The sequence below is a fragment of the Leptodactylus fuscus genome, chromosome 4 (assembly GCF_031893055.1).
Source record: "Leptodactylus fuscus isolate aLepFus1 chromosome 4, aLepFus1.hap2, whole genome shotgun sequence".
NCBI lineage: Eukaryota > Metazoa > Chordata > Amphibia > Anura > Leptodactylidae > Leptodactylus > Leptodactylus fuscus.
Genome location: NC_134268.1, coordinates 100,756,325 through 100,781,315, shown reverse-complemented (window position 1 = coordinate 100,781,315; position 24,991 = coordinate 100,756,325). Strand labels below are relative to the sequence as shown.

At 43.0% G+C, this 24,991-nt stretch overlaps 1 protein-coding gene across 1 annotated transcript; it reads right to left on the bottom strand.

The window, feature by feature from the left end:
* Positions 1-361: 361 nt before the first annotated feature.
* MRS2 (magnesium transporter MRS2) lies at positions 362-23,614 on the bottom strand. The gene is made up of 11 exons (XM_075270946.1): positions 23,341-23,614; positions 22,517-22,590; positions 18,516-18,552; positions 16,658-16,770; positions 13,840-14,013; positions 11,870-12,000; positions 11,643-11,759; positions 10,523-10,675; positions 9,739-9,856; positions 4,617-4,730; positions 362-2,935 (listed from the first exon to the last, which is right to left on the bottom strand). The coding sequence occupies exons 1-11, from the start codon at positions 23,525-23,527 to the stop codon at positions 2,873-2,875; spliced, it is 1,281 nt and encodes a 426-aa protein (XP_075127047.1). The 5' UTR covers positions 23,528-23,614; the 3' UTR covers positions 362-2,872.
* Positions 23,615-24,991: the final 1,377 nt, after the last annotated feature.

Here is a 24,991-nt window from a genome sequence, read left to right as displayed (position 1 = left end):
GTCATCTCCCTATCAGCACTAGTATCTGTCACTATTAACTTCATTGTAGTCTAGTTATAACAATGAGCTGAGTGATACTAGGAGTGGAAAGGCAGGTCAATAAAAAGTGAAACAGGAAAGACTCATCAATTTATAAGTCAGGGGTCACCGCACAGGGACAAAAGCCATAAAAATAAGCAAATACCCAAATTTCCAAATACTAAATTTTCTTCTTTTTTTTTTTTTTTTTTGTTTAATTTTTAACCATATTGAAATCTACTTCTGGTACAGACTGCTAATGAAAATGGAAAAAAAAAAATATTCACTGTGCCCTTTCGTAGTTTAGTTTATTGTTCATTTCACATTGTTCTTAAACATGATGTAGAATAAAATACTATTTACATAAAGCTCTTTTCCAAATATAATAAATACAGACATCGTAATAAAACAAAGTATTTGTAAACTACTTCAAATATTAACAAGTGAGAGTGTATACAATGAATACTTTACACAGCAAACAAGTAGGACTTAGAATAGACCATCAGTGTGTGGCCCCCAGACTCAGAGAACTGTGTCTTCCACTAGACCTCTACAGCTGACTTGCTTTAGGTTCCACCACAGTGATGCATTGGTTTATACAGGGTGCCTGGAAAGTAAGTACACAAAATGAAAAGGGTGGACTCTAGCTGGTATATGAAGCGGTTTTTTTTTTTTTTTTTTTTAAATTAATGAACATGTGACCGGAAATGCACTGTGGCGGCGCTGCAGGTTGACCCCTGTTGCTGTGGCCCCCTTGCTTGCCGGATTTGACCCACTTGATTTTTTTTCTTGTGGGGACATGTCAAGTCCGTTGTGTACACAACGTCTGTGACAACCCGCGAAGTGCTCGTGAACCGTATCCAGGCTGCGGATCAATCCCAGGAGTCTGTAAATGGGTGCGTCAATCCATCTCCTGGCGTTGCACAGCTTGCAATGAGGCAGGCAGCCAGCACTTCAAGAAATTCTTGTAATAAGTAACAGTGATTAAACTGATTTCCCATTAAAGCGCATTCTCTTTGTTTCTTCTTTCACATGGCGCAGCGAGGGATAACAAACCGACATCTTTGTCTACCTGCAGCGCCGCCACGGAGCATTTCCAGTCACATGTTCATTAATAAAGACACTTCATATACCGGCTAAAGTCCACCCTTTCATTTTGTGTACTTACTTTCTAGCCACTCTGTATCCTCCTTTCAATTAAATAAGTCTGAGCTGCAGTACCAGCCACAGCCACAATGGCCTGAGTCTTATACGTACTCTGCTACAGCTCAGTAGAACAAAGGAGAAGTAGGGGTACTAGGGTAGTAGTCAGACTACTAACTGTAACACTGAATGCTTATATGAATCCATGTTAAAATTCATTTATTATAATTTCTTTCTTGTGTTTTTCTTACATCCTTTGCAAGTCTTAGGGCTCATGCACAGAGCACAGAGAATATTTGGTGGGCTGAAGTCTAATAGGAATTCCATTGAAACACACAACAATTTCCTTTCAAATGTGTACAAGTCAAACAGAATAAGCTCACACAGGTACAATAACTGTGCCAGTATGGCTATTGGTTTTGAATACTATGGTCCTGTGCATGAAGCTTTAGGCTGGTCATATAAGACACAAGAAGTCAGACATCAAAGGGTTGTCCAGGAATTTGAACACTCGCATAGGCCGGCAAAGGCGAAATGTAAATAATAACACTCTCCTGTCCCCAGCGCTCTGGTGTTCACCACTACGTACCATGAAATCACCACTGGAAGCCCTGTTCTGCACATGACTGCTGGCCCCAGGAAAGAAAACGACAGAGTGATGTATGTGAAGGACATCACCAGTTCTTTTTCTGTGGCTGCCAAGGCCACTGACTGGCATCAGTACTCATAGGTGGTGAGTGCACAGCATACAGCGGTGAACACTGGAGTGCCTGGGACTGGAGAGTATGATTTTTTTTCTTTCACCTTCCCTGGTCTCCTGAATGAATTTTGAATTCCTAGAACACCCCTTTAAGGTAATCTTTACAGCTATAAATATCAGTTGTAACTATTGTACACATTGTTCAACAAAATATCAGATTAGTCATTTTAAGCAAAACTTGTTAAGTTGATGGCAGGTCTTAAGGTGGCCAAAATCCTCTGATAGCTACTTGCTTGGCCAACAGTTATTCCCTCACTCTCCCCGCATACATGCTTGGGTTGCCACAGCATGCAGATATGCTTAATGGGGGAAGTGTTAATAACACCAGATCTCTCAGAAAAAGAAAGGAAAGACTTATCACTTTTTTAGCCAAGCATCTGCTTGTCGTAGAGGAAGAGTCGGGACACAACCAGAAACATCAGATGGTTGGCTGGTGCCCCAACATTCATCTATGTGCATGGGAAACAGAAAATACATACATGTATATAATATTTGTTTCCGATTAACAGCAGCATATTATAGTACAGTAGGGGGGTTGGGCACATGAAATTGAGGTTTGGCATCCTCAAGGCACTGCGGTGAGAGACTAACCCGTTATAAAAATTATATACCAGATTAACTACTTAGTGTAGTAGTAATATTTTGCAAATCTAGGCATGTTCAAGTAAAAAAAAAAAAAAAAAAACCTGATGTCTTTATTACAAATAATTTTCTACAAAATCTAATATAAAATATATACTTCCAAAATATTTTAAGGTGCAAATTGATGACTGAGGTAAAAACATCTCCAGGTACATGGGTTCTTCGAGGACATTACTAGGCATTATGGCAACACAGACACAAGATTTACACATCCTTGAGTATGTAACCTAATGGCATAACAGAATTGTAACAGTCACACAGGTCAGCGGCTGTTCAGTATGTCCAGTTTTTTGACCTCATATGGAAGAATTATACTTTATGACCATTCGTAGCACTGGCTCCTCCATTAAAGGGAAATGCTCTTTTCCAGATCTTAAAAAAAAAAAAAAAAAAAAAACGCATTAGAAAAGGGAAAAAAAACAACACACAAAAACACAACCCATATCTTTGAAAATTTACATTTAAAAACAATTGATACGAAAAAAGCAAATATGATTTATACATTCCATTGCAGGTCTATATTTACCGCCATCTATCCATATGAATATTTACGTGTAACTATACAAGACAAGGACTACTAAACTTTTCTAAAAGGTAAAGGTCAGAGCTGATCAGTAGCTGAAAGTGTCCAGTACATACGTGTTAGGCAAAGTTCACATTTAAGTTGGAGTCTCTATTGGAGATTCCGCAGTTGAAAACGCCAGAAGTTGGTGAAGAGATAAGTCCTGCACAGAGAACTTTTCTCTCCGCCTGTTTCAGAATAAAAATGAAGGACATCTGACAGACCCCATTATAGACTATGGGGTCAGCAATTAAACGCGGTTTTATTAGTTTGGCTTGTCCCCCAGCAGACCATTTTCATTTTTATGCCCCCCCCTCTCAGCAGCACTATTAAATAATAATGCCCCATTTGACCCCATCAAGTCCTTTAGGTCCCCTATATAGTAATAGTGCTCTCCTCTGTAGCATACAATGAGGAAGCCTCCTTAGCTGTATCTAAATGGTATAATGTCCCACTGGTTCACCGACACAGTATAACACCTTCGTTATCCCATACAGTATAATATTCCTCCCTTCCCCCCCTCTTCGTTCTTCCCACACAGTATTACTGACTTTTACACATTAAAATACCCCCTTAGTGGCCTCCACATGGTATAGTGCACTACTTCTGCCTCCATACAGCTTAAAGCTCCCCTCAGTGTCCTCCACACTGTATAATATCACATTTGTACCCCCCACACCGTGCCACACCCCACAGTGCCCTCCTACAGACAGAGGTGGAGTATGGGGCCCACAAGGAACTCCATCATTGATCCTGTATAATGTCACAGACTGTGGCTGGGAAAAAGACGGATCTCTCAACTGCTGTTCCTTTTGCACTGATATATCACAGTAGTGGCAGCAAGGTATTGGATGTTGCCTACACAGCATATAGCCATGCTTGTTCTACTAGTACATACACAAGTGCCAATTGTAGCTGACACTGTTGAGCTGAATCAGTCTGAAAAGAACCAGTGGTCAGGAAAAAGACAGATCCTCCAACTGCTCTCATTACACAGGAGTAAGGAAGGAGAGGTTTAGACAGCTGCAGGACATGGCAAGGGTCTGGTCTGCAGTCAGACAGGTGGGCAATTCTGACAGACTATTTGACAAAGGCCTCACAGGATGAGGCTTTGCTTCAAATAGGATTATTAGGGTATGTTCACACAGAGGAAAATGCCTCAGATGCCTCTTCATTCCCCCCCTCCTTGATGGAATGCCAATGCAGAGCATGGACATTCCGTTGCAGCTTTCAGATGATTAAGTCCACATGCATGGGTCTAACAAGTGGGAAGTCTCCAGCTGTGGAATCATTGGCACGATCAAACGAAACACTTATTTATTGAGTGTCCTGGACAATCTCTGCCTCCTACTGAAAACAATGGGAGGGAGAATCAGGGCAAATTCTGCCACATGAACATACCCTTACTGTCCACATACAGCAACATATAGCATTATTAAAGTATGGCATTACTATTTTCTAAACTTTTAACTAGGAAGGTGATTCACATACTGAAGGTGGCTGTGAAGGTTCCAGATGTCTTCCAAGAAAGGAAAGCAAACGTCTCCAGATCAGACCACTTCCAAGAAACATAATTCCTGTAAGAAACCAAAATACTTGCGGAACCTAAAATAGAAATAAAGAAGGGAAACGTTAAAATTCCAATTGATTTAAAAAACACACAATTTCCTAGAGTCACAACATTTTCTGCCAAAGGCTCAGAATGAGTAAAAGTCAGTCCCCCACTACTCAGATTCCAATACTTCAGGGCCCTGTCAGTCAATGTCTCCAAACCGCATACAATCTGAGCCTCAAGTAAAAAGCTTTTACTTGCCAGTAAGCCCCTTTGATATGAAGGCAAACAATAGATATCATCATTAGAGATGAGCGAACAGTGTTCTATCGAACACATGTTCGATCGGATATCAGGGTGTTCGCAATGTTCGAATCGAATCGAACACCACGTGGTAAAGTGCGCCAAAATTCGATTCCCCTCCCACCTTCCCTGGCGCCTTTTTTGCACCAATAACAGCGCAGGGGAGGTGGGACAGGAACTACGACACTGGGGGCATTGAAAAAAATTGGAAAAAGTCATTGGCTGCCGAAATCAGGTGACCTCCATTTTAGACGAATAGTGGATTTCAAATCCGGGTCATATGAGAATGTGAACTTTGTGACTATGAGACAGGGATAGCTGTACAGGCAGGGATAGCTAGGGATAACCTTTATTTAGGGGGGAATGTTATTAAAAATAACTTTTTGGGGCTCTATCGGGTGTGTAATTGTGATTTTTGTGAGATAAACTTTTTCCCATAGGGATGCATTGGCCAGCGCTGATTGGCCGAATTCCGTACTCTGGCCAATCAGTGCTGGCCAATGCATTCTATTAGCTTGATGAAGCAGAGTGTGCACAAGGGTTCAAGCGCACCCTCGGCTCTGATGTAGCAGAGCCGAGGCTGCACAAGGGTTCAAGCGCACCCTCGGCTCTGATGTAGGAGAGCCGAGGGTGCACTTGAACCCTTGTGCACCCTCAGCTCTGCTACATCGGAGCCGAGGGTGCGCTTGAACCCTTGTGCACACTCTGCTTCATCAAGCTAATAGAATGCATTGGCCAGCGCTGATTGGCCAATGTATTCTATTAGCCTGATGAAGTAGAGCTGAATGTGTGTGCTAAGCACACACATTCAGCTCTACTTCATCGGGCTAATAGAATGCATTGGCCAGCGCTGATTGGCCAGAGTACGGAACTCGACCAATCAGCGCTGGCTCTGCTGGAGGAGGCGGAGTCTAAGATCGCTCCACACCAGTCTCCATTCAGGTCCGACCTTAGACTCCGCCTCCTCCGGCAGAGCCAGCGCTGATTGGCCGAAGGCTGGCCAATGCATTCCTATGCGAATGCAGAGACTTAGCAGTGCTGAGTCAGTTTTGCTCAACTACACATCTGATGCACACTCGGCACTGCTACATCAGATGTAGCAATCTGATGTAGCAGAGCCGAGGGTGCACTAGAACCCCTGTGCAAACTCAGTTCACGCTAATAGAATGCATTGGCCAGCGCTGATTGGCCAATGCATTCTATTAGCCCGATGAAGTAGAGCTGAATGTGTGTGCTAAGCACACACATTCAGCACTGCTTCATCAAGCCAATACAATGCATTAGCCAGTGCTGATTGGCCAGAGTACGGAATTCGGCCAATCAGCGCTGGCTCTGCTGGAGGAGGCGGAGTCTAAGGTCGGACCTGAATGGAGACTGGTGTGGAGCGATCTTAGACTCCGCCTCCTCCAGCAGAGCCAGCGCTGATTGGTCGAGTTCCGTACTCTGGCCAATCAGCGCTGGCCAATGCATTCTATTAGCCCGATGAAGTAGAGCTGAATGTGTGTGCTAAGCACACACATTCAGCACTGCTTCATCAAGCCAATACAATGCATTAGCCAGTGCTGATTGGCCAGAGTACGGAATTCGGCCAATCAGCGCTGGCTCTGCTGGAGGAGGCGGAGTCTAAGGTCGGACCTGAATGGAGACTGGTGTGGAGCGATCTTAGACTCCGCCTCCTCCAGCAGAGCCAGCGCTGATTGGTCGAGTTCCGTACTCTGGCCAATCAGCGCTGGCCAATGCATTCTATTAGCCCGATGAAGTAGAGCTGAATGTGTGTGCTTAGCACACACATTCAGCTCTACTTCATCAGGCTAATAGAATACATTGGCCAATCAACGCTGGCCAATGCATTCTATTAGCTTGATGAAGCAGAGTGTGCACAAGGGTTCAAGCGCACCCTCGGCTCTGATGTAGCAGAGCCGAGGCTGCACAAGGGTTCAAGTGCACCCTCGGCTCTCCTACATCAGAGCCGAGGGTGCGCTTGAACCCTTGTGCAGCCTCGGCTCTGCTACATCAGAGCCGAGGGTGCGCTTGAACCCTTGTGCACACTCTGCTTCATCAAGCTAATAGAATGCATTGGCCAGCACTGATTGGCCAGAGTACGGAATTCGGCCAATCAGCGCTGGCCAATGCATTCTATTAGCCCGATGAAGTAGAGCTGAATGTGTGTGCTAAGCACACACATTCAGCACTGCTTCATCACGCCAATACAATGCATTAGCCAGTGCTGATTGGCCAGAGTACGGAATTCGGCCAATCAGCGCTGGCTCTGCTGGAGGAGGCGGAGTCTAAGATCGCTCCACACCAGTCTCCATTCAGGTCCGACCTTAGACTCCGCCTCCTCCGGCAGAGCCAGCGCTGATTGGCCGAATTCCGTACTCTGGCCAATCAGCACTGGCTAATGCATTGTATTGGCTTGATGAAGCAGTGCTGAATGTGTGTGCTTAGCACACACATTCAGCTCTACTTCATCGGGCTAATAGAATGCATTGGCCAGCGCTGATTGGCCGAATTCCGTACTCTGGCCAATCAGCACTGGCTAATGCATTGTATTGGCTTGATGAAGCAGTGCTGAATGTGTGTGCTTAGCACACACATTCAGCTCTACTTCATCGGGCTAATAGAATGCATTGGCCAATCAGCGCTGGCCAATGCATTCTATTAGCGTGAACTGAGTTTGCACAAGGGTTCTAGTGCACCCTCGGCTCTGCTACATCAGATTGCTACATCTGATGTAGCAGTGCCGAGTGTGCATCAGATGTGTAGTTGAGCAAAACTGACTCAGCACTGCTAAGTCTGCATTCGCATAGGAATGCATTGGCCAGCCTTCGGCCAATCAGCGCTGGCTCTGCCGGAGGAGGCGGAGTCTAAGGTCGGACCTGAATGGAGACTGGTGTGGAGCGACCTTAGACTCCGCCTCCTCCAGCAGAGCCAGCGCTGATTGGCCGAATTCCGTACTCTGGCCAATCAGCACTGGCTAATGCATTGTATTGGCTTGATGAAGCAGTGCTGAATGTGTGTGCTTAGCACACACATTCAGCTCTACTTCATCGGGCTAATAGAATGCATTGGCCAGCGCTGATTGGCCGAATTCCGTACTCTGGCCAATCAGCGCTGGCCAATGCATTCTATTAGCCCGATGAAGTAGAGCTGAATGTGTGTGCTAAGCACACACATTCAGCACTGCTTCATCAAGCCAATACAATGCATTAGCCAGTGCTGATTGGCCAGAGTACGGAATTCGGCCAATCAGCGCTGGCTCTGCCGGAGGAGGCGGAGTCTAAGGTCGGACCTGAATGGAGACTGGTGTGGAGCGATCTTAGACTCCGCCTCCTCCAGCAGAGCCAGCGCTGATTGGTCGAGTTCCGTACTCTGGCCAATCAGCACTGGCCAATGCATTTCTATGGGGAAAAGTTAGCTTGCGAAAATCGCAAACTGACAGGGATTTCCATGAAATAAAGTGACTTTTATGCCCCCAGACATGCTTCCCCTGCTGTCCCAGTGTCATTCCAGGGTGTTGGTATCATTTCCTGGGGTGTCATAGTGGACTTGGTGACCCTCCAGACACGAATTTGGGTTTCCCCCTTAACGAGTTTATGTTCCCCATAGACTATAATGGGGTTCGAAACCCATTCGAACACTCGAACAGTGAGCGGCTGTTCGAATCGAATTTCGAACCTCGAACATTTTAGTGTTCGCTCATCTCTAATCATCATTAGTTGTGCAGTGCAAAGAATAGATCGCTTACGTCAAAACTGAAGATACCGTATTTTCCGGACTATAAGGCGCACATAAAAACCTACGATTTCCTCAGAAATCGTAAGTGCGGCTTATAGTCCGGTGCGGCTTATATATGGATGGAAGCGGCGGCAAAGTCTGCGTGCCGCTTCCATACATACATAAAAGGCACCGTAAGGGTGCATTCACACTACAGAACGCCGGCGTGTATCACAGCCGTACACGCCGGCGTTACAGCAGGGCTGCCGGACACTTCCTATTCATTTCTATGGGAGCCAACATGCGAGCGCTCCCCATAGAAATGAATGGACAGACACTTCCCATTAATTTCTATGGGAGCCGGCATGCGAGCGCTCCCCATAGAAATGAATGGAAAAAAGCAGTCCATTCATTTCTATGGGGAGCGCTCGCATGTCGGCTCCCATAGAAATGAATGGGAAGTGTCCGGCAGCCCTGCTGTCACGCTGAAACAGAACGTGAAACTTACCGAGCGGTGCAGGGCGGGCATTCAGGCCTCCTCTTCCTCCGATGTTCCGTCCTTCTCCTCCGGCGCTCGCTGATAATGGCCGGGGCGCATGCGCAATATCATAATGCTTCTACTACTGCGCATGCGCCCAGGCCATTATCAGCGAGCGGCGGAGGAGGAGGACGGAACATCGGAGGAAGAGGAGGCCTGAATGCCCGCCCACCCTGCACCGCTCGGTAAGTTTCACAACATTACGGTTGGGCTCTATCAGCATGATTTTGCTGATAGAGCCCCTCCTTGCCTGCCGAGCGCTTCCAATAGAAGCGGCTGGCACGCGGGGGGTTAAGCGGCCGCTGGCAAAGTCTGCCTGCCGCCGCTTTCAAGAACATATAATGCGCACCGGACTGCGGCTTATAGTCCGGTGCGCCTTATATATGAACCGAGACGGACTATAAGGCGCTCATGGGCAATGCGGCTTATAGTCCAGTGCGCCTTATAGTCCGTAAAATACGGTAGTTAAAAACATTCCACAAACCATAATAAGAAAAACAAACCTCTTCAAAAGACGACTCCAAGTTCATCCCAAAGGCCACTCCTATTAGGCCAAAGAGAGAAAGGGAAAAGGTTCCCATGGTCAGCTGCAAATTGAGCCTCATCATCACGTTCCGGTGACTGGAAAATAAAAATAAAAAAAAAAGTGGGCAAAGCTTTTAAAAATTCCCCAGTACTAACAAATAGTGTATGCATGTATAAAAATACATCAGCCAAAATTTAAGATGCTTTCCAACAGTTACATGCTGAGGACTAAGGTCATCAAGATGTGATCAGTGGTGGTCTGTAATCTATGACCCTGACAGCCCAGAAGTTTATAGAAACAGCAACATTTGGGTGAACTCAAGCACGGGTCTGTTCATAGTATACAGCTTGTGCTTAGTATTGCAGTTCAGCCCCTTTCACTTGACTGGAGAAGCCCACTCACTTTACTTTAATGCAACTTAACTACAAACAGTCCACATGATAAAAAAACATGACATCAATGACCTGTGAAGCAGAAGGAGCACTTATGTGAGCACTGTTAATGCTTTGAGTAGCTGATCTGTGGAAGTCCTAGGTGTCAGATTCTCAGTAGATACTAGGGACTATCCCAAGGATAGGTCATCAATATGCATCTTTAGGAAACTCCCTTTAAATAGCACGAAATGTTTTATTTCCAGAGGGGAAACAGTACCAATGTGAATGGAAAGTGGGCTGCACATGGATGTCTCAAATGTCTGCGATGGGGAAAAACCCTTTAAACAAGGCACAGTATAGATGTAAGATTATGACATGAAAGCTGACCTGTCCAAGTTAATAAATATAACACTTTCAGAGTCATCAATCAGTACACGTAACTCTCTGGCAACATTTGCCAGGTCTTCTGCTTGTCTGTAATAATTCTCAAGAAGCAGCTCCATTTCTTCTGTCAGATCTATCCGAGAAGTGCTCTCTTCACTGAAAATAAAACATTAGAATTGATACCAAAGATTCTGAAAATATTATGCACCATGTATTGCCTCATCCAGCCTTAGAAAACATGTCCTTTTATTTGACTTGAGAGAACAAAGGTGGTATTGACAGCTGTTTAAACTGAGTTATTCACAAGCAAAATCAAGGTGGGAAATTAGTGTGTATATATATATATATATATATATATATATATATATATATATATATATATATATATATTATAATATATAAAATATAATATATAATAAACACATATATATAGATATACACACACACACACACACACACACACACACACACACCTGATATTACATTCACAGAATAATGAAGTGCAGCACACTTTGCAGTAAAGAGACAATTGAATTGTATAAGACACTGAATGTGTATAAGTGAGCATTTATAAAGGGCGACTACATGGTTTTAGAAAAACAAGTACTATACATTGCTGGGGTATTGGCAGATGAATCTAGACAATATACTGTATCCATAGTTGGACAGCCCCTTTAACAGCTGTAATTCATAAATAGTCAAGAATTCTATATTAGTATATGTTGAATGTAAAAAACATATCAGATAGCTTTAGAAGTGTAACTTATCTTCTCACATTGAATAAGGCTGACCTTTACCATTAATATCTGATTGGTAGGGCCAAGAGTCGGTCCCCGAACAGATCAGCTGTTTCAAGGCTGCTTCCAATGCCTCTACTATACAGTGCATGGAGCTGGAACCAATGACTCCATGCTCTGCATAGACTATATATGCATAATTGATTATGCCTGAATTATTGTTCATCTGCCAAGAAATTCACTCAGACATGTTTTTTTTATTTTTTCATACTTAGATTAAAACATATACACTCTGTGTGATGTATCTCTGGAGCAGGAAATACATTTATATACAACTATAATAAATCATTATCTAATTGTGAGCATTTGATTAGATTAATACATACAGCGCTTGGGGGTCTGATAGCTTAGTCAGACACAGCTCATCTATAAGTTCATCTTCATCCAATATTTCCAGAATTGCCTCTTTGTACACTTTTATGTCAGTTTCCAACTCAGATAGACTGTGAAATAAACATACAATGAGTATGCTGGAAAACCTTTTATATCGTGCCTCCACCTGTCCAATGCAGACGGTAACTTGTTATTCCATCCCTACATATAGCCTACTTACGTTTTCCCACTTTGCAGAAGGACATGCAGTTTACTTCTATCTATAGATAGTAGCTTGGGGTCCACCAAAGCTTCCAAAGTTTCTAGGATACGAGGCTGCAAAAACTGGAGTCTCCCTTGCAGAGTGCTAATCTGAGGAAACACATTTTTATTAACAGTTACAAATGTATGTCACATGTTATTTATTAAAGACAATTAACTTAAAGGGAGTCTGTTGGCAGTAAATTAATTATAATCCTAATCCCAGTACCTTCTAGAGCTGATACTACAGTTTGAAATTATGCCTCCGTTTTTCAGCATAGGTGCCCCATTATTATCTAAACTGTTGATTTATTTATATGCAAACAACGGGAATCTAGAGCTGAGACTAAAGCCCAGGAACCTAAGACATGCCCCCAAAGCACGTCCCCCTCATTATTGTATGAGGCTCCAAAGCTAAATAACACAGGCATATCTAGAAAGTGTAGATTCACCTCTACAAGGTACTGAGACTAGATTTACAGAAAATTTACTTCTGACAATAGTACTTCAAACCATATTTTCACATACCACCTGAAATAATAACTATGTCCTCAACAGAAGCATAATGCAGATCATACACTTTAGATAAATCTTCATACCCGATTTCCCCGAAAATAAGACAGTATCTTATATTAATTTTTGCTCTCAAAGATGTGCTACGTCTTATTTTCAGGGGATGTCTTTTTTTTTTTTTTCCAATGAAGAATTCACATTTATTGCTGAACAAAAAAAAAAAAAAAGTACATTCCTGCCTGCACTATTATGCCCCCTAGAGGCCCCTACACACAATAACATATCCCATAGTGGCCCCTGTACACAGTATTATGCCCCATAGTGGTCCCTACACACAGTATTATACCCTAGTGTGGACACCCATGAACAATTATTATACTCTGGGGTCTTTTAAAACCCCAGAGTATGATAATCGGAGACCCAGAGGGGGATACCAACATAAAAAACACTATTACTCACCTATCCCTGGCTCCTCTGCAGTCCTTGGTGGCGTCGGCTATCTTCAATGACGTCCAAGACGTCACATTACCTGGGACGCAGGCCCCGGTCATGTGACGTCACACAACTAGGCCCGTAGCCTGTCTGGAGCCCGGAAAGGTAAATAATGTTTTTTTTTATGTTCTCTTGCCTCCGAACATTATACTCGGGGGTCTGAAAAGACGTCTGTCGGGCCCGCGGCATCACTTACCGATCCCGGCCACTGCAAGGATTGTTAAGTATATAGGGCCCATTACTGTCTGGAGTAACTCCAGCTGGTAACGGCCTATTAAAAAAAACAAAAACAAAAAAAAAAAACGTGGTTAGGCCCCTGCAAAAGAAAACTACTGTGTCTTACTTTCGGGGAGGAGGGGTTCCTTATATTAGGCAATTCAACAAAACCCCCGCTATGTCTTACCTTCGGGGGTTGACTTATTTTCGGGGAAACACGTTAGCAAAAGATCGGGCAAGCTGGAATTTAACATGCCCCATTATTTTACCCTGAAACCTACATTAAATGGTCACTGGGTTCCACTGTATGAGTTCTTTTAGTTAAGAGAAGCGTAGAATGAAGGACCTTAAACTTAATCTCACTAAAGCTGTAAATGAGAAAATATATTTAAAAAAAAAAAAAGTCTGAAGTTCCCAAAAATTGCATTGCAGTAGTCACTTGTACATTGCAGTATGCTGCAAAATCTAATACTGAATTGCGCTAGCAGTACATTGATAAAAGTACAGGCTGCTGTACAGTTGTACTTGCATTCTAATGACCACTTATACAGAGCCATCGCATGAAGGTTTAGTGTATACTCACATGCTGAACATTTTTGACATCACAACACCCCTCCTTCACATGAATGAAACCAATCAATGTTCACTTATCAGAACCAAAGTGTCTAATCTAGAAATCCTTTCGCTGTTTTGGCTATTCACATTAAAAGATCAGTAGTGGAGTCTTACTCTGTGCTGTAGGATTGCTTCCAAAGCCCTGAATTCAAAGGGTAAAGAATAAGTGACTAGTTGTCCTTCTCCTGCTAACTGAGGTGCAAGTTCACGGAGGAACCACTGCTCCAGGTGAAGGTTCCGATAATCCAATATTAGGAGATACTCAGACGTGATGACGGCTTTTACAAACTGGAAAACAAGAGGGAATTTAATGAAAAAAAATGAAAGGATGTACACACACACAAACTTGCAAGCTGATCATATAGTTCATGCAAAACAGGTGTTTTTAGCAAGTTATTACCCACAATGCATTGAATAACCCTCCTGCACACTGCACTGTGTGAGCAGATGCTCTTGTACACAAGCTAATACAGCACTGAGGGTTAGGGGAAAATGTGGTTTAAGTAGGTCCTATCATTTCAGCAAACTTTACATAAAGGAATACTACAGACAGTTATAGGAAATTTTGCAATATATGCCTGTTTCAGCTCTCATCTGGCAGTTTCCCTGTGAAAATCTCTCTGCCAAACTGCTTTTCACTGTCCCTGAAGTAATAGGCTCATTTTTCGCAAAGTTGTAGTGAGAATGGGATAGTAGGTCTTAGACAGTGTGGGTTGTGCCGGTCTGTTCCTTGCGATTTCTATTTCTTGAGACATCTGCTTTACTATTACTATGTCAAGTCTTTATAGATGGATGCTGGGTCTCCGCTGAAATACACAGTGGAGACCCAGGGTTAATGCCCGCAATTAGAGTCTCTGGAATATTAGGTCAAGAGCGCAGCTTTCTCGCAATATTTCACTGGGGGACACAGTAACCATGGGTATAGACCTGGTCACTAGGAGGCGGACACTAAGGAAAGAAAAAAAAACAGTTGGCTCCGCCCACACAGACTATACCCTCCCACTGACAGTGCACTCAGTCAGTTTTTTCCCTAGTGTCGTAGGAGGCAGTCACGACCTGAGTCAGGTCTTTCTGTCTTGCACCGCTTTTCTTCTTGTTGCAATCACTTCTTTTTGTAGGGCTCTGAGCTGGCAGCTTGTCGTGCCAGTTTTCCCTTCGTGGTTCTTCACAGGACAAGGTGGTCTTCATCCTCCGCCATCTTTTCTTACTAGGTGGCATCCGCTAGTCTTATTAATGAGGACATTGTCTTGCCGTCTTTTTGGCCGGAGCCTAAGCACCCTTGTGAGTACCTTCCACTGCCTGGATGTTGTTCCGGGCGGCCGGTTTTTCACTCTCACAGATCCTCTTCGGTGCTGTGATGCTCATTTTTGATCTTCCAGAGAGATCTAGGAAGGGCTTTCCGCTTCCAGGGGGTCAATCTCTGATGGATTCGGTCTGTCATTAGGAAGCCTTATGGTAAAGGGTAATGATTCGCCCTTCTGTGTAGCAGCTTACGCTACCAGGGCTGTCAGTGCCTCCGGGGCTGTTTGGCTTCAGGCTTCTGTTTGCTGCTGCAGGCTGTTTCCTGGACTTCGGTTCACTTTTTTTCACTACATTTTTACCAGATTTTCTCTGTGTCATCTGCCAATGCCAGTTGGTCGGAGGTTGCTGCAAGCGGCAGTGTGCCAATTGTTTTCAGGACTGTCTGTTTTTCCCTCCCTCGGGGACTGCTGTTGGACGTCCCATGGTTACTTTGTCCCCTAGTGAAATATTGCGAGAAAAAGGGATTTTGGTGTACTCACCTGTAAAATCCTTTTCTCGTTGTTTCAATGGGGGACACAAGTCCCACTCGTTGTTATTTGATGTACGGGGTTTTATTTTTTCACAAATTTAGGTTTGTGCTTGAAGGTTGGTTCCATATTCTTGTTTTTGAACTCTCTACTACTGCTGTGGTACAAAACTGACTGAGTGCACTGTCAGTGGGAGGGTATACCCTGTGTGGGCGGACCCAACTGTTTTTTCTTTCCTAGTGTCCGCCTCCTAGTGACCAGGTCTATACCCATGGTTACTGTGTCCCCCAGTGAAACAACGAGAAAAGGATTTTACAGGTGAGTACACCAAAATCCCCTTTTCTGCACATTTGAGTGGACTGCTTGGAGAAGTCTAATTCCTCCAGAGACGCAAGTTTCCAAATTGTGAAAAACAGGCATTAAAACCACTCAGTATGATCCACCTAGTGTTAAGTTAGATGCCCAGGAAATGAAAAAATTCCATAAAAGGAGAACATCCCAATGTACAGTGAAGAATTTTTTTTCCTCATATAGAAGAAACATAGGGTGGGAATATACATAGGTGTTGTCATGGGATTGAGGAAATCAAATTAACAGTAGCTGTAACCATTTCCCTTGACAGCAACCAGAGATATTCCAGAAAATAGTGAAATTAGGGAGGGATAATGGATTGCAGAACTGCAGAGATCCCAACCAGAACTCCAACCTGCAGCGCTTAAAGTGAACAAAGAAATCCAGATTGTGGTGCTGCTGATTGGGGTCAATCGATGAGGTCTCCTCTTCGTCTAAGAAGTAGCTATGGAGCAAGTAGAATGGGCAGGTATGTCCAATGCAGGAGAGATATGATAGGCATTTTCCTTAGCTTGCCAGACCATCACACCAGCGCATCCTTACTTTCCCTTTAAACTTGACGAAAAGACTCCTACACTGTCTCCAGTCCTTCGCACGATCCAGGTACTGAACTATGCATTTTGGCACATACAGACAGTGAAAGTGTCTTTCCCTGTGGGAAGAATAATGTCCTGGGATCTATGAAACCCGCTTCACCCACACAATCCACAGTATTAAGGAAGATGTATAAGTTGTTTTAAGATGCCTGCTTTGATAAATGCATATAATTTGGAAACAATTTTCAGACTGAGATTATGTCTAGTTAATATTACCTCCATTCTTAAAATGATCTTGTTGTTTCTGGAATTGATGCTCACTAGATGCTGAAACCTCAAGTCTCGTGCATGGAGTCCCAATTCCTGATATAATTCGGTTTTCTTTCTTTCTGTCCAAATGAAATGACACTGATGAGAAGTGAACAAAGACTGCGTGTGTGTTATTCTACATCTGAAAACACCAGGGGGCAGATTTACATATCTGATGTGCATTTCCCACATTTATGCCAGATTTCCATGATTATGATACATTTTCTTAAAAGTGGCGAAGGTGGCGCAGAGTTAAAGTCCATTTTTATTTTTGCACAAAACCAAGTTTTGATCAACAAATTGTGACACTGGATAACTGTATTTATGTACATACCATAATTCTGATAGAAACAGAATTTAAAGGGAAAAAAAAAAGTATGTGGACAGGGTTGTATCAGAAGTATTGTTCAAAGTTGTTGCATACAAACTGAGGGAGAGAACAATAAATTTCACATCAGTCATTTCTGTACCCCACTCCCTTTCTCTAGAATGTAACTATATTGCATTTTTCCATGTACACTCATTGACAAAAAAAATAAAAAGATTTCTGTAAAACTCTGCATAGCCATGTCTGATATACAGATACTCATATGTAAAGAATTACAGGTACGTTCCGATTAAGCATTGAATCTTCCCATAAAAGGGCATAAAAATGATTTCACCACTGGCCTATGTAAAGGCACTCACTACGTTTGGGTAGTGTACGTCTTGGTGAGAGATCACTGACTGCTAGACATGCCTCTATGACACTCACAAACATATTTTGTCTAGATGATAGCCTTTGAGAGGTGATAATTCACTGGACTGAAAGAAGCAAGATGGTCATTTTGAGGAAGTATCTGCTATATAAACCATTCTGACCCATCAGTTAAGAAGCAGTGGTTACATGAGAGCACAGTCCAGACAGACTGCCAGTAGAAAGGATAGTTTGATTCACAGACGTTTGTGAACTGTTCACACTTTGTCCACCATCCCGGCACAGGTGACACCATCTCTGTCTGGACCATTTTCAGCCAATTAATAAATGGAAACTTGGGGTCACAATGCCCATTATGTGTCTTGCTATTAACAAGCAGCCACCATCGCCATCGTTGGCAAAGATTCTGTGAATGAGAAACCTGAACTGCTACAGACTGGAAATATTCACTGTAGTGACAAATCCACGTTCCGTTCATGTGTATGAGTATGGAACCCTTGTGTGAGAGCTTCAGTCCGGTCTTTGCTGTGGAGTAATACACTGCCCCAATTGCTGGAATGATGAACTGGGAAGCCATTAGTAGTGATACAATGGACAGTAACAGCTCAGCAATATGTGCAGGAGATCCTGTGACTTCCACAGTCATCGGAATTATCACTGATCAAACCTGTATGGGACCAGCTGGGACATACAGGCCCAGCTGCAACATATGTGAGCAACAGTGCCACATGATACTATATATGACCTGCATGCCTCCATACCCATCCATATCTCATCTTTTATCCAGGCTAGAAGTCACCCAACAGGGTCCTAGAGCCTCTTTCCAACTGTCCAGGTTTCCCAATAACCCCGCTTTCTAATATTGCAATCACTTACACATTCACAGATACAAACTTTCATTCACTTCCAACAACTGCTTCTTGGTGAGAGTACATAATCGGTCTGAACAACCCCAGCTAGATAGATACCTCACTGAAAGATCGCTTATTTTAAAGGGGAGTTGCACTTTAAAATAAAGTATATATATATATATATATATATATATATATATATATATATATATATATACACATACACACACACATACACTGCATAATATGGGATGAAGTTGTGTACTCCAATACTTACCGAAAGAAAATATGTTTCCTTCTTTGTCAAATTTCATCTGCAAATATAAAATTTGATAACTGAAGGCACAAAGTACGAAACAAAGTACAACATTGTTATAATTCCCTGATATTAACCCCTTCCCGCCAATGGCACTTTTTGACTTCCTGACCAAGCTCAATTTTTCACTTTATGTGGCAATAACTTTGGAATGCTTTAACTTACCAAAGTGATTTTAAGACTGTTTTTTCGTAACACATTATACTTCATGTTAGTGGTAAATTTTGGTTGATATGTTTTGTGTTTAATTATGAAAAAATACGAAATTTGGTGGAAATTTTGAAAAATATGCATTTTATAAAGTTTGAAATGATGTGCATTGCGTAGAGATAGTCAGACCGCCAAAATTATATCATAAATCTCATGTCCCAGATCTCTGCTTTATGTCGGCATCAAACTTTAGTCACCCTTTTAATTTTTACGGCCAATATAAGGTTTACAAGTGAAACAACAATATTCAAAATTTTCAAGAAATTTCCAAAACCCATTTTTTTAAGGGACTAATCCAGTTATGAAGGGGTTTTGAAAGACCCTTGTATTAAAGCCCCCCATAAATCACCCCATTTTCAAAACTGCACCCCTTAAATAAGCCAAAACAACATATACCTAGTATTTTAACCCTATAAGTGCTTAACAGGAATTAATACAAAATGGAGGTGAAATTTTCAAATTTGATTTTATTTTACTAATATTTTCATTTAGCCCTAGAATTTGCACATTCACAAGGGGTTAAAGGAGAAAACATATCCCACAATTTGTTATGCAAGTTCTCCGGACTACCATAGTACCCCACTTGTGGGTGTAAACTAATATATGGACGCACAGCGAAACACAGAAGGGAAGGCGCGCCAAGGAGCTTTTAGAGGGCAGATCTGGCTGTGAGCAGTTTCAGGAACCATGTCGCATTTACAAATCCCTTGAGGTGTCAAAACAGTGGAAACCTCTAGAAAGTGACCCCACTGTGAAAACTGCACCCCTCAAAGAATTTATCAAGTGATGTAGTGAGCATTAGTAACCCCGAAGTGAATGTGTAAGCTGTGCGGAGTAAATTGGGTACACCAAATCCCATTCTATTTTCCCACTAGCCCCTATGACACGGATGGGGAAGAGGGGTATTCTGGGGGATCAGCGCTGGTATATTATCTCTCATAAGCTCTAAATATGGGGGGTCCCCTGAAAACGCTCGCACCGCTTACACATTTCCTTCTAGTCGCAGCCACTTATGTCCTAATGATTTGTTGACTTTTGGGGGTTTTGTCTTCACATTATACAAGCTAGATTGTTATTTTTATTTTCTGGCAATGTGGCCATATGAGGACTTGATGTTTGCGGTATTAGATGTGCTTTTCAATGCCTCCATTTTGGAGTGCCTGTAACTTATTGACTACATTATATTAACTCTTTCTGGTGGGATGTAAAAGGAAACATCAATTATAGCATTGCTTTTTAGCATTTTTTTTTTTCCCGTGCAGCGTACAGCATAAGTAACATGTTACCTTTATTCTGCGGGTCGGTACGGTTACGGCGATACCTCATTTATATTTTTTAATGTGTTGCTATTTATGCAGAATAAAATTCAATTTAGGGAAAAAAAAATCAATTATTTTTGCATCGCCATCTTCCGAAAGGTATAACATTTTTATTTTTCAGTAGACAGAGCTGGTTGAGGGCTTATTTTTTGCGGGAAGACCTCTTCTTTTTATTGGTACCAGTTTGGTTTTCATCTGACCATTTGATTACTTTTTATTGAACATTTTGTAAGGGAAAGGTGGTGAATAATCATTATTTTATGCGATTAAATAATGTTTTAATTTTATTGTTCAGGTTATTATGGACGCAGTGATACCAAATATGTAATGTTTTTTTCTATTTTTCTTTATTTTACATAAAACATTTTATATGGGAAAAATGGAATTTGGGGCTTTATTTCTAATTTATTTTAAACTTTTCTATTTTTACTTTTTTTTTTTTATAACTTTTTTTTTCTGTCCCCATGGCAGATTGAAGCAGTAATCTGCTGATCACTGCTTCACTAGATCTACACTGCAATACACGTATTACACGTGTATTGCCGTGTAGAGGAAGCTGTCAGCCTGTGTAGACGCACGGGGCTGCCAGCTTCCTTTTTGGCAGGATCAACCAGGTACGTGGAGGGGAAGGCATGGGGCAGACCCGGGGTCACTGATCAGACCCCGAGCTGCCCATTACTAACACCGGCACCCCCTGAAACCGTCGCGGGGGGGTTCCGATCAGCACCATAATATAACGAAACCCATGAGATGCCGGCGGTCATGTTTGACCGCCGGCATCTCAGGGGTTAACACCTGCGATCGGATCCAGTTCCGACCGCAGGTGTTACAGGGCATTGTCAGATGTATGTTACGGCTGACACTCGCAGGGCATGGTGCTCACACAGGTTCTGTATGCGCACCATGCAGCCGCCGTAGTACTACGGCGCTTTGCGGGAAGTCCTTCCTGGCAGCGCTGTACTATTACGGCGGATGTCGGGAAGGGGTTAAATAAAACCATATACTATTTCTCTGTAATGTATAGTTTTGTCTCAACTTGAACCCTACATTTTGTGTTGCTTTGGCATTGAGTGGACGTCAATAATACCCTACTCTTTTGGCCGCAGTGTAGGGGCAAAAAGAGTAGGGTCCAGTGGCAAACATGCAGGTACAAATAGGGAGGTGTCTTTGTACAATTAACAGTATGTGCTTAATGCTTAAAAGGGTTCCCCCCCCCATCTTCTGCTCTAATCAGTGTGCCTGCTAACGCTTCTCACTTCCTGTATTGTTCAGCAAGCTGGTGGGCAAGCTTTGAACACTTGAAGGACAAGACACTATGAAGTACCCCAGTGGATATAGACATTGTGTTTATCATGAGCGATTATTTACAATGATTACCAGGAATTTAATACAAATGCAGGTCAAATAATATGCACAGTAAATGTATATTACATTACACAGGGTTGGAGAACACTTCTATCCTACCAGGATAGAGAACACACTTTGCTTATAAAGACTCGGACAGTATCTATCTATGTAAACACAAAGATGACATTGAGTTTACTGCAAACTGAAATTAGTTGACCTGTTTTCCTGGATAGAAGAGCAGTCCATAACAACTCTAAAAGTGATACAGAACTCAGCCCTCCACCTCTCCAGAGAGCAGGGAGTCACATCATCCATCCTGTAAGCTTAGATAAGGAGATAGAAAAGGCTAGGTTCCTTGACAATGATGATGTAAGCAATGGGAGGAATCATTTCACATAGCAGGCAAATAAGCAGCATTTCTAAAGCAATGTATTTAGGAACTATTTACATAAATTAGCAGTATAGCTGTGAACACCCATTTATCATGCAGGCATTTTTTTTCTGAAGTTGGAGAATCCCATTAAAGAAGGCCTTTCACCATCTACATCACTTCAAACTTTTTCCATCCTTTAATAGGTGCCATTCCAGTGATTTCAATACAGCAGTAGTTTTTTCTCTGCTGTTCCTGGGTAATCATCCCAGTTAGTTGCAGCATAGTACCAATATGCTAATTAGGCCCACTACTGTCAGTTGGGCAGAGCCAGTTTGTATGCTTCAGCCCACCCATCAGACATAGCCTAAATAGCATATTGAGTGGCACCTATAAAAGGATTGAAAGAATTAGGCTGAGGCCCCACATTGTGGAACCACAGCTTTTTTTTGTTGCAGATTTTGTTGTAGTTTTTGAGCCAAAGCCAAGAAAGGCTACATAAGGAATATATAGGAAGTTCTTTTACTTCTACCTTCTGCTCAATTCACTCCTGGCTTTGGCTCAAAAAAACCGCAGCAAAATCTGCAACAAAAAAAAGCTGCATTTCCAAAACGTGGGGCCTCAGCCTTAGGGGTGCTTTAGATGGTGTAAGGTCCTCTTTAAGTAAAAAATAAATACATATTAGTTATTTAGTTAAGATTATATTTGAAACTCACCACAGAAAATACTGGAGCAACACTGGCTAATGTGGCTTGAGACGTATCAGAGTGTGTATGGCGGGATAATGCACCTATAAAACAGGATGACAGTCATCACAGATGGAAAAACACATAGTATTTTTATATTTTTATTACAGGTGACTATTGACTTTTTTACCTGACTAAGAGTGTATATATATATATATATATATATATACACACACACACTAGACTAAAAGTGTTGCAGAAGAGGATTCCAACTTGGTAAAGCTGCATTGGATACACAACTGCCTGATCTTATGCCACAAGCATCCGACAGATTGTGTCCGATGCTAATGTCCGCGCAAAATCTACATGTAGGATTTTGCTGTCCGCTTAAAAAAATCGGACATCTTTGATACTTAAGGACAGAAGCGGACAGTAAAGAACGCACATGATGTCCCATTTAAAATGATGCAAAATGTAACGGATACAGCTAGTATCCAATGCTAGTGTCAGCTCAAGATTTTGTGCGGACATTAGCATCGGACACTGACGCTAGTGTGAACCCTGCCTAAGAGGGTTACATGGAGCGTCCATGTAAGCAGAGGATAGCATCCACCATGATTTTACATAGGACTGCATCCATAAGCGCTGGCAGGGTCATGTGACCTCAGCTCATGGCTGCTACATGTATACACCTCCATAACTGCGGTGTCTGACCGTCTTAGGGATTAGTGAACTTTGTATATTGAGTGATGGCTGATAACAGAAAGTAACACCATAACCCGATTAGCTCTAGGTGTAGCAGCAGAGTGTCTACATAACACACAGTATACCATAGGGCGTGTGACTGTACTCACTACTGTGTAGTGGAAGGTTCCATTGCCGCCGCTGGCCATGCCTCTGTGTCCATGTCAGCCGCCCATTATCATGGAGGAAGCAGCCGGGGACGCCGGTGAGAGTCCTGGTCTGTCCGAGAAGCACACAGTACTGCTGTACCCTCCTGCCGGCTACTGCCAGCCTATGTAGTGACCTGCCCACGTCCATGGCAGCCGGGCACCAAGCCACTTTACTTCATAGACTTGTACCACATGACCCTGTTCACACCTGGCAAACGTTCAGCTGCTCTACAGATCTCCACATGGGTCACCTAACCGGAAGCGATGTAAAAGCGTTATCATTGGATGCCGCCACTAGGGGAAAACTTATCATCACATTCTGTCTCCACCACGGAAGCCATGTTGTTGGAGACATTGCAGCCGGCAGAGACAAGCGAAGGACGTTTGCCCCTATAGAGATGCTAGTTTGTTAGTGGGGCAGGGATTACCACATTGCTTTTCCGGTTTTGTTTTGCTTGCAAGCATCATTCCAGCAGTAGTAAAGTTTATGGAACGATGAGACAGATGTACCAGGCTTAGGATGGGGGAGGGGGTCTTGTGTTCCTGGCTTCATGTCTCTGGGTTTAGAAGACTCTTCACCCAATATTTGCCCTCACAAGACACGGGATTCTCTTTGCTGTCACATACAGGGTGTCTGGAAAGTAAGTACACAAAATGAAAGGGTGGACTTTAGCCGGTATATGAAGCGTTTTTTATTAATGAACATGTGATCGGTAATGCACCGTTGTGGCGCTGCAGGTAGACCGAGATGTCAGTATCCTATCCCTCGCTTCGCCATGTGAAAGGAGAAATGAAGAACAGAAATCGCTTTAATAGGAAATCAGTTTAATCATGGGCAGGAATTCTGGGAGACAACATCTTAGGACCCTTTTTCCTCCCACCCAGACTACTTGGCATTTCCGCTGGATGATTTGCCGGTGTTGCTCAAAGACGTGCATTTGAATAGGATTTGGCTCCAGCAGGATGGAGCTCCTCCCCATCTTGGCCGCGAATTGGCTGTTAATACATCAACAACCGATGGCCGAATCGGTGGAATGGATGCGGCGGACCTGTGCTGTGGCCCCTTCGCTCGCCGGATTTGACCCCACTTGATTTTTTAACCCCCTTTTTTATGTAGATTATGAGCCCCATATAGGGATTATAATGTACATTATTATTTTTTTTAAGTATGTCTTTGTAGAATGGGAGGAAATCCATGAAAACACAGGAAGAACATACAAACTCCTTGCAGATGTTGCTCCTGGTGGGATTTGAACCCAGGACCCCAGCGCTGCAAGGCTGCAGTGCTAACCACTGAGCCACCATGTTGCCCCCACTTGATTTTTGTTTGTGGGGATATGGAAAATCCGTTGTGTACGCAATGCCTGTGCCAACCTGCGAAGAGCTCGTGAACTGCATCAAGGCTGCATTTGTCGTGGAGTATGTGAATGGGTGCGCCAATACATCTCCTGGTGTTGCACAGCTTGCATTGAGGCAAGCAGCCAGCACTTTGAGCAATTCTTGCAAATAAGTAACAGTGATTAAACTGATTTCCCATTAAAGTGCTTTCTCTTCTTCGTTTCTCCTTTCACATGGCGCAGGGAGGGATAGAAAACTGATATCTCGGTCTACC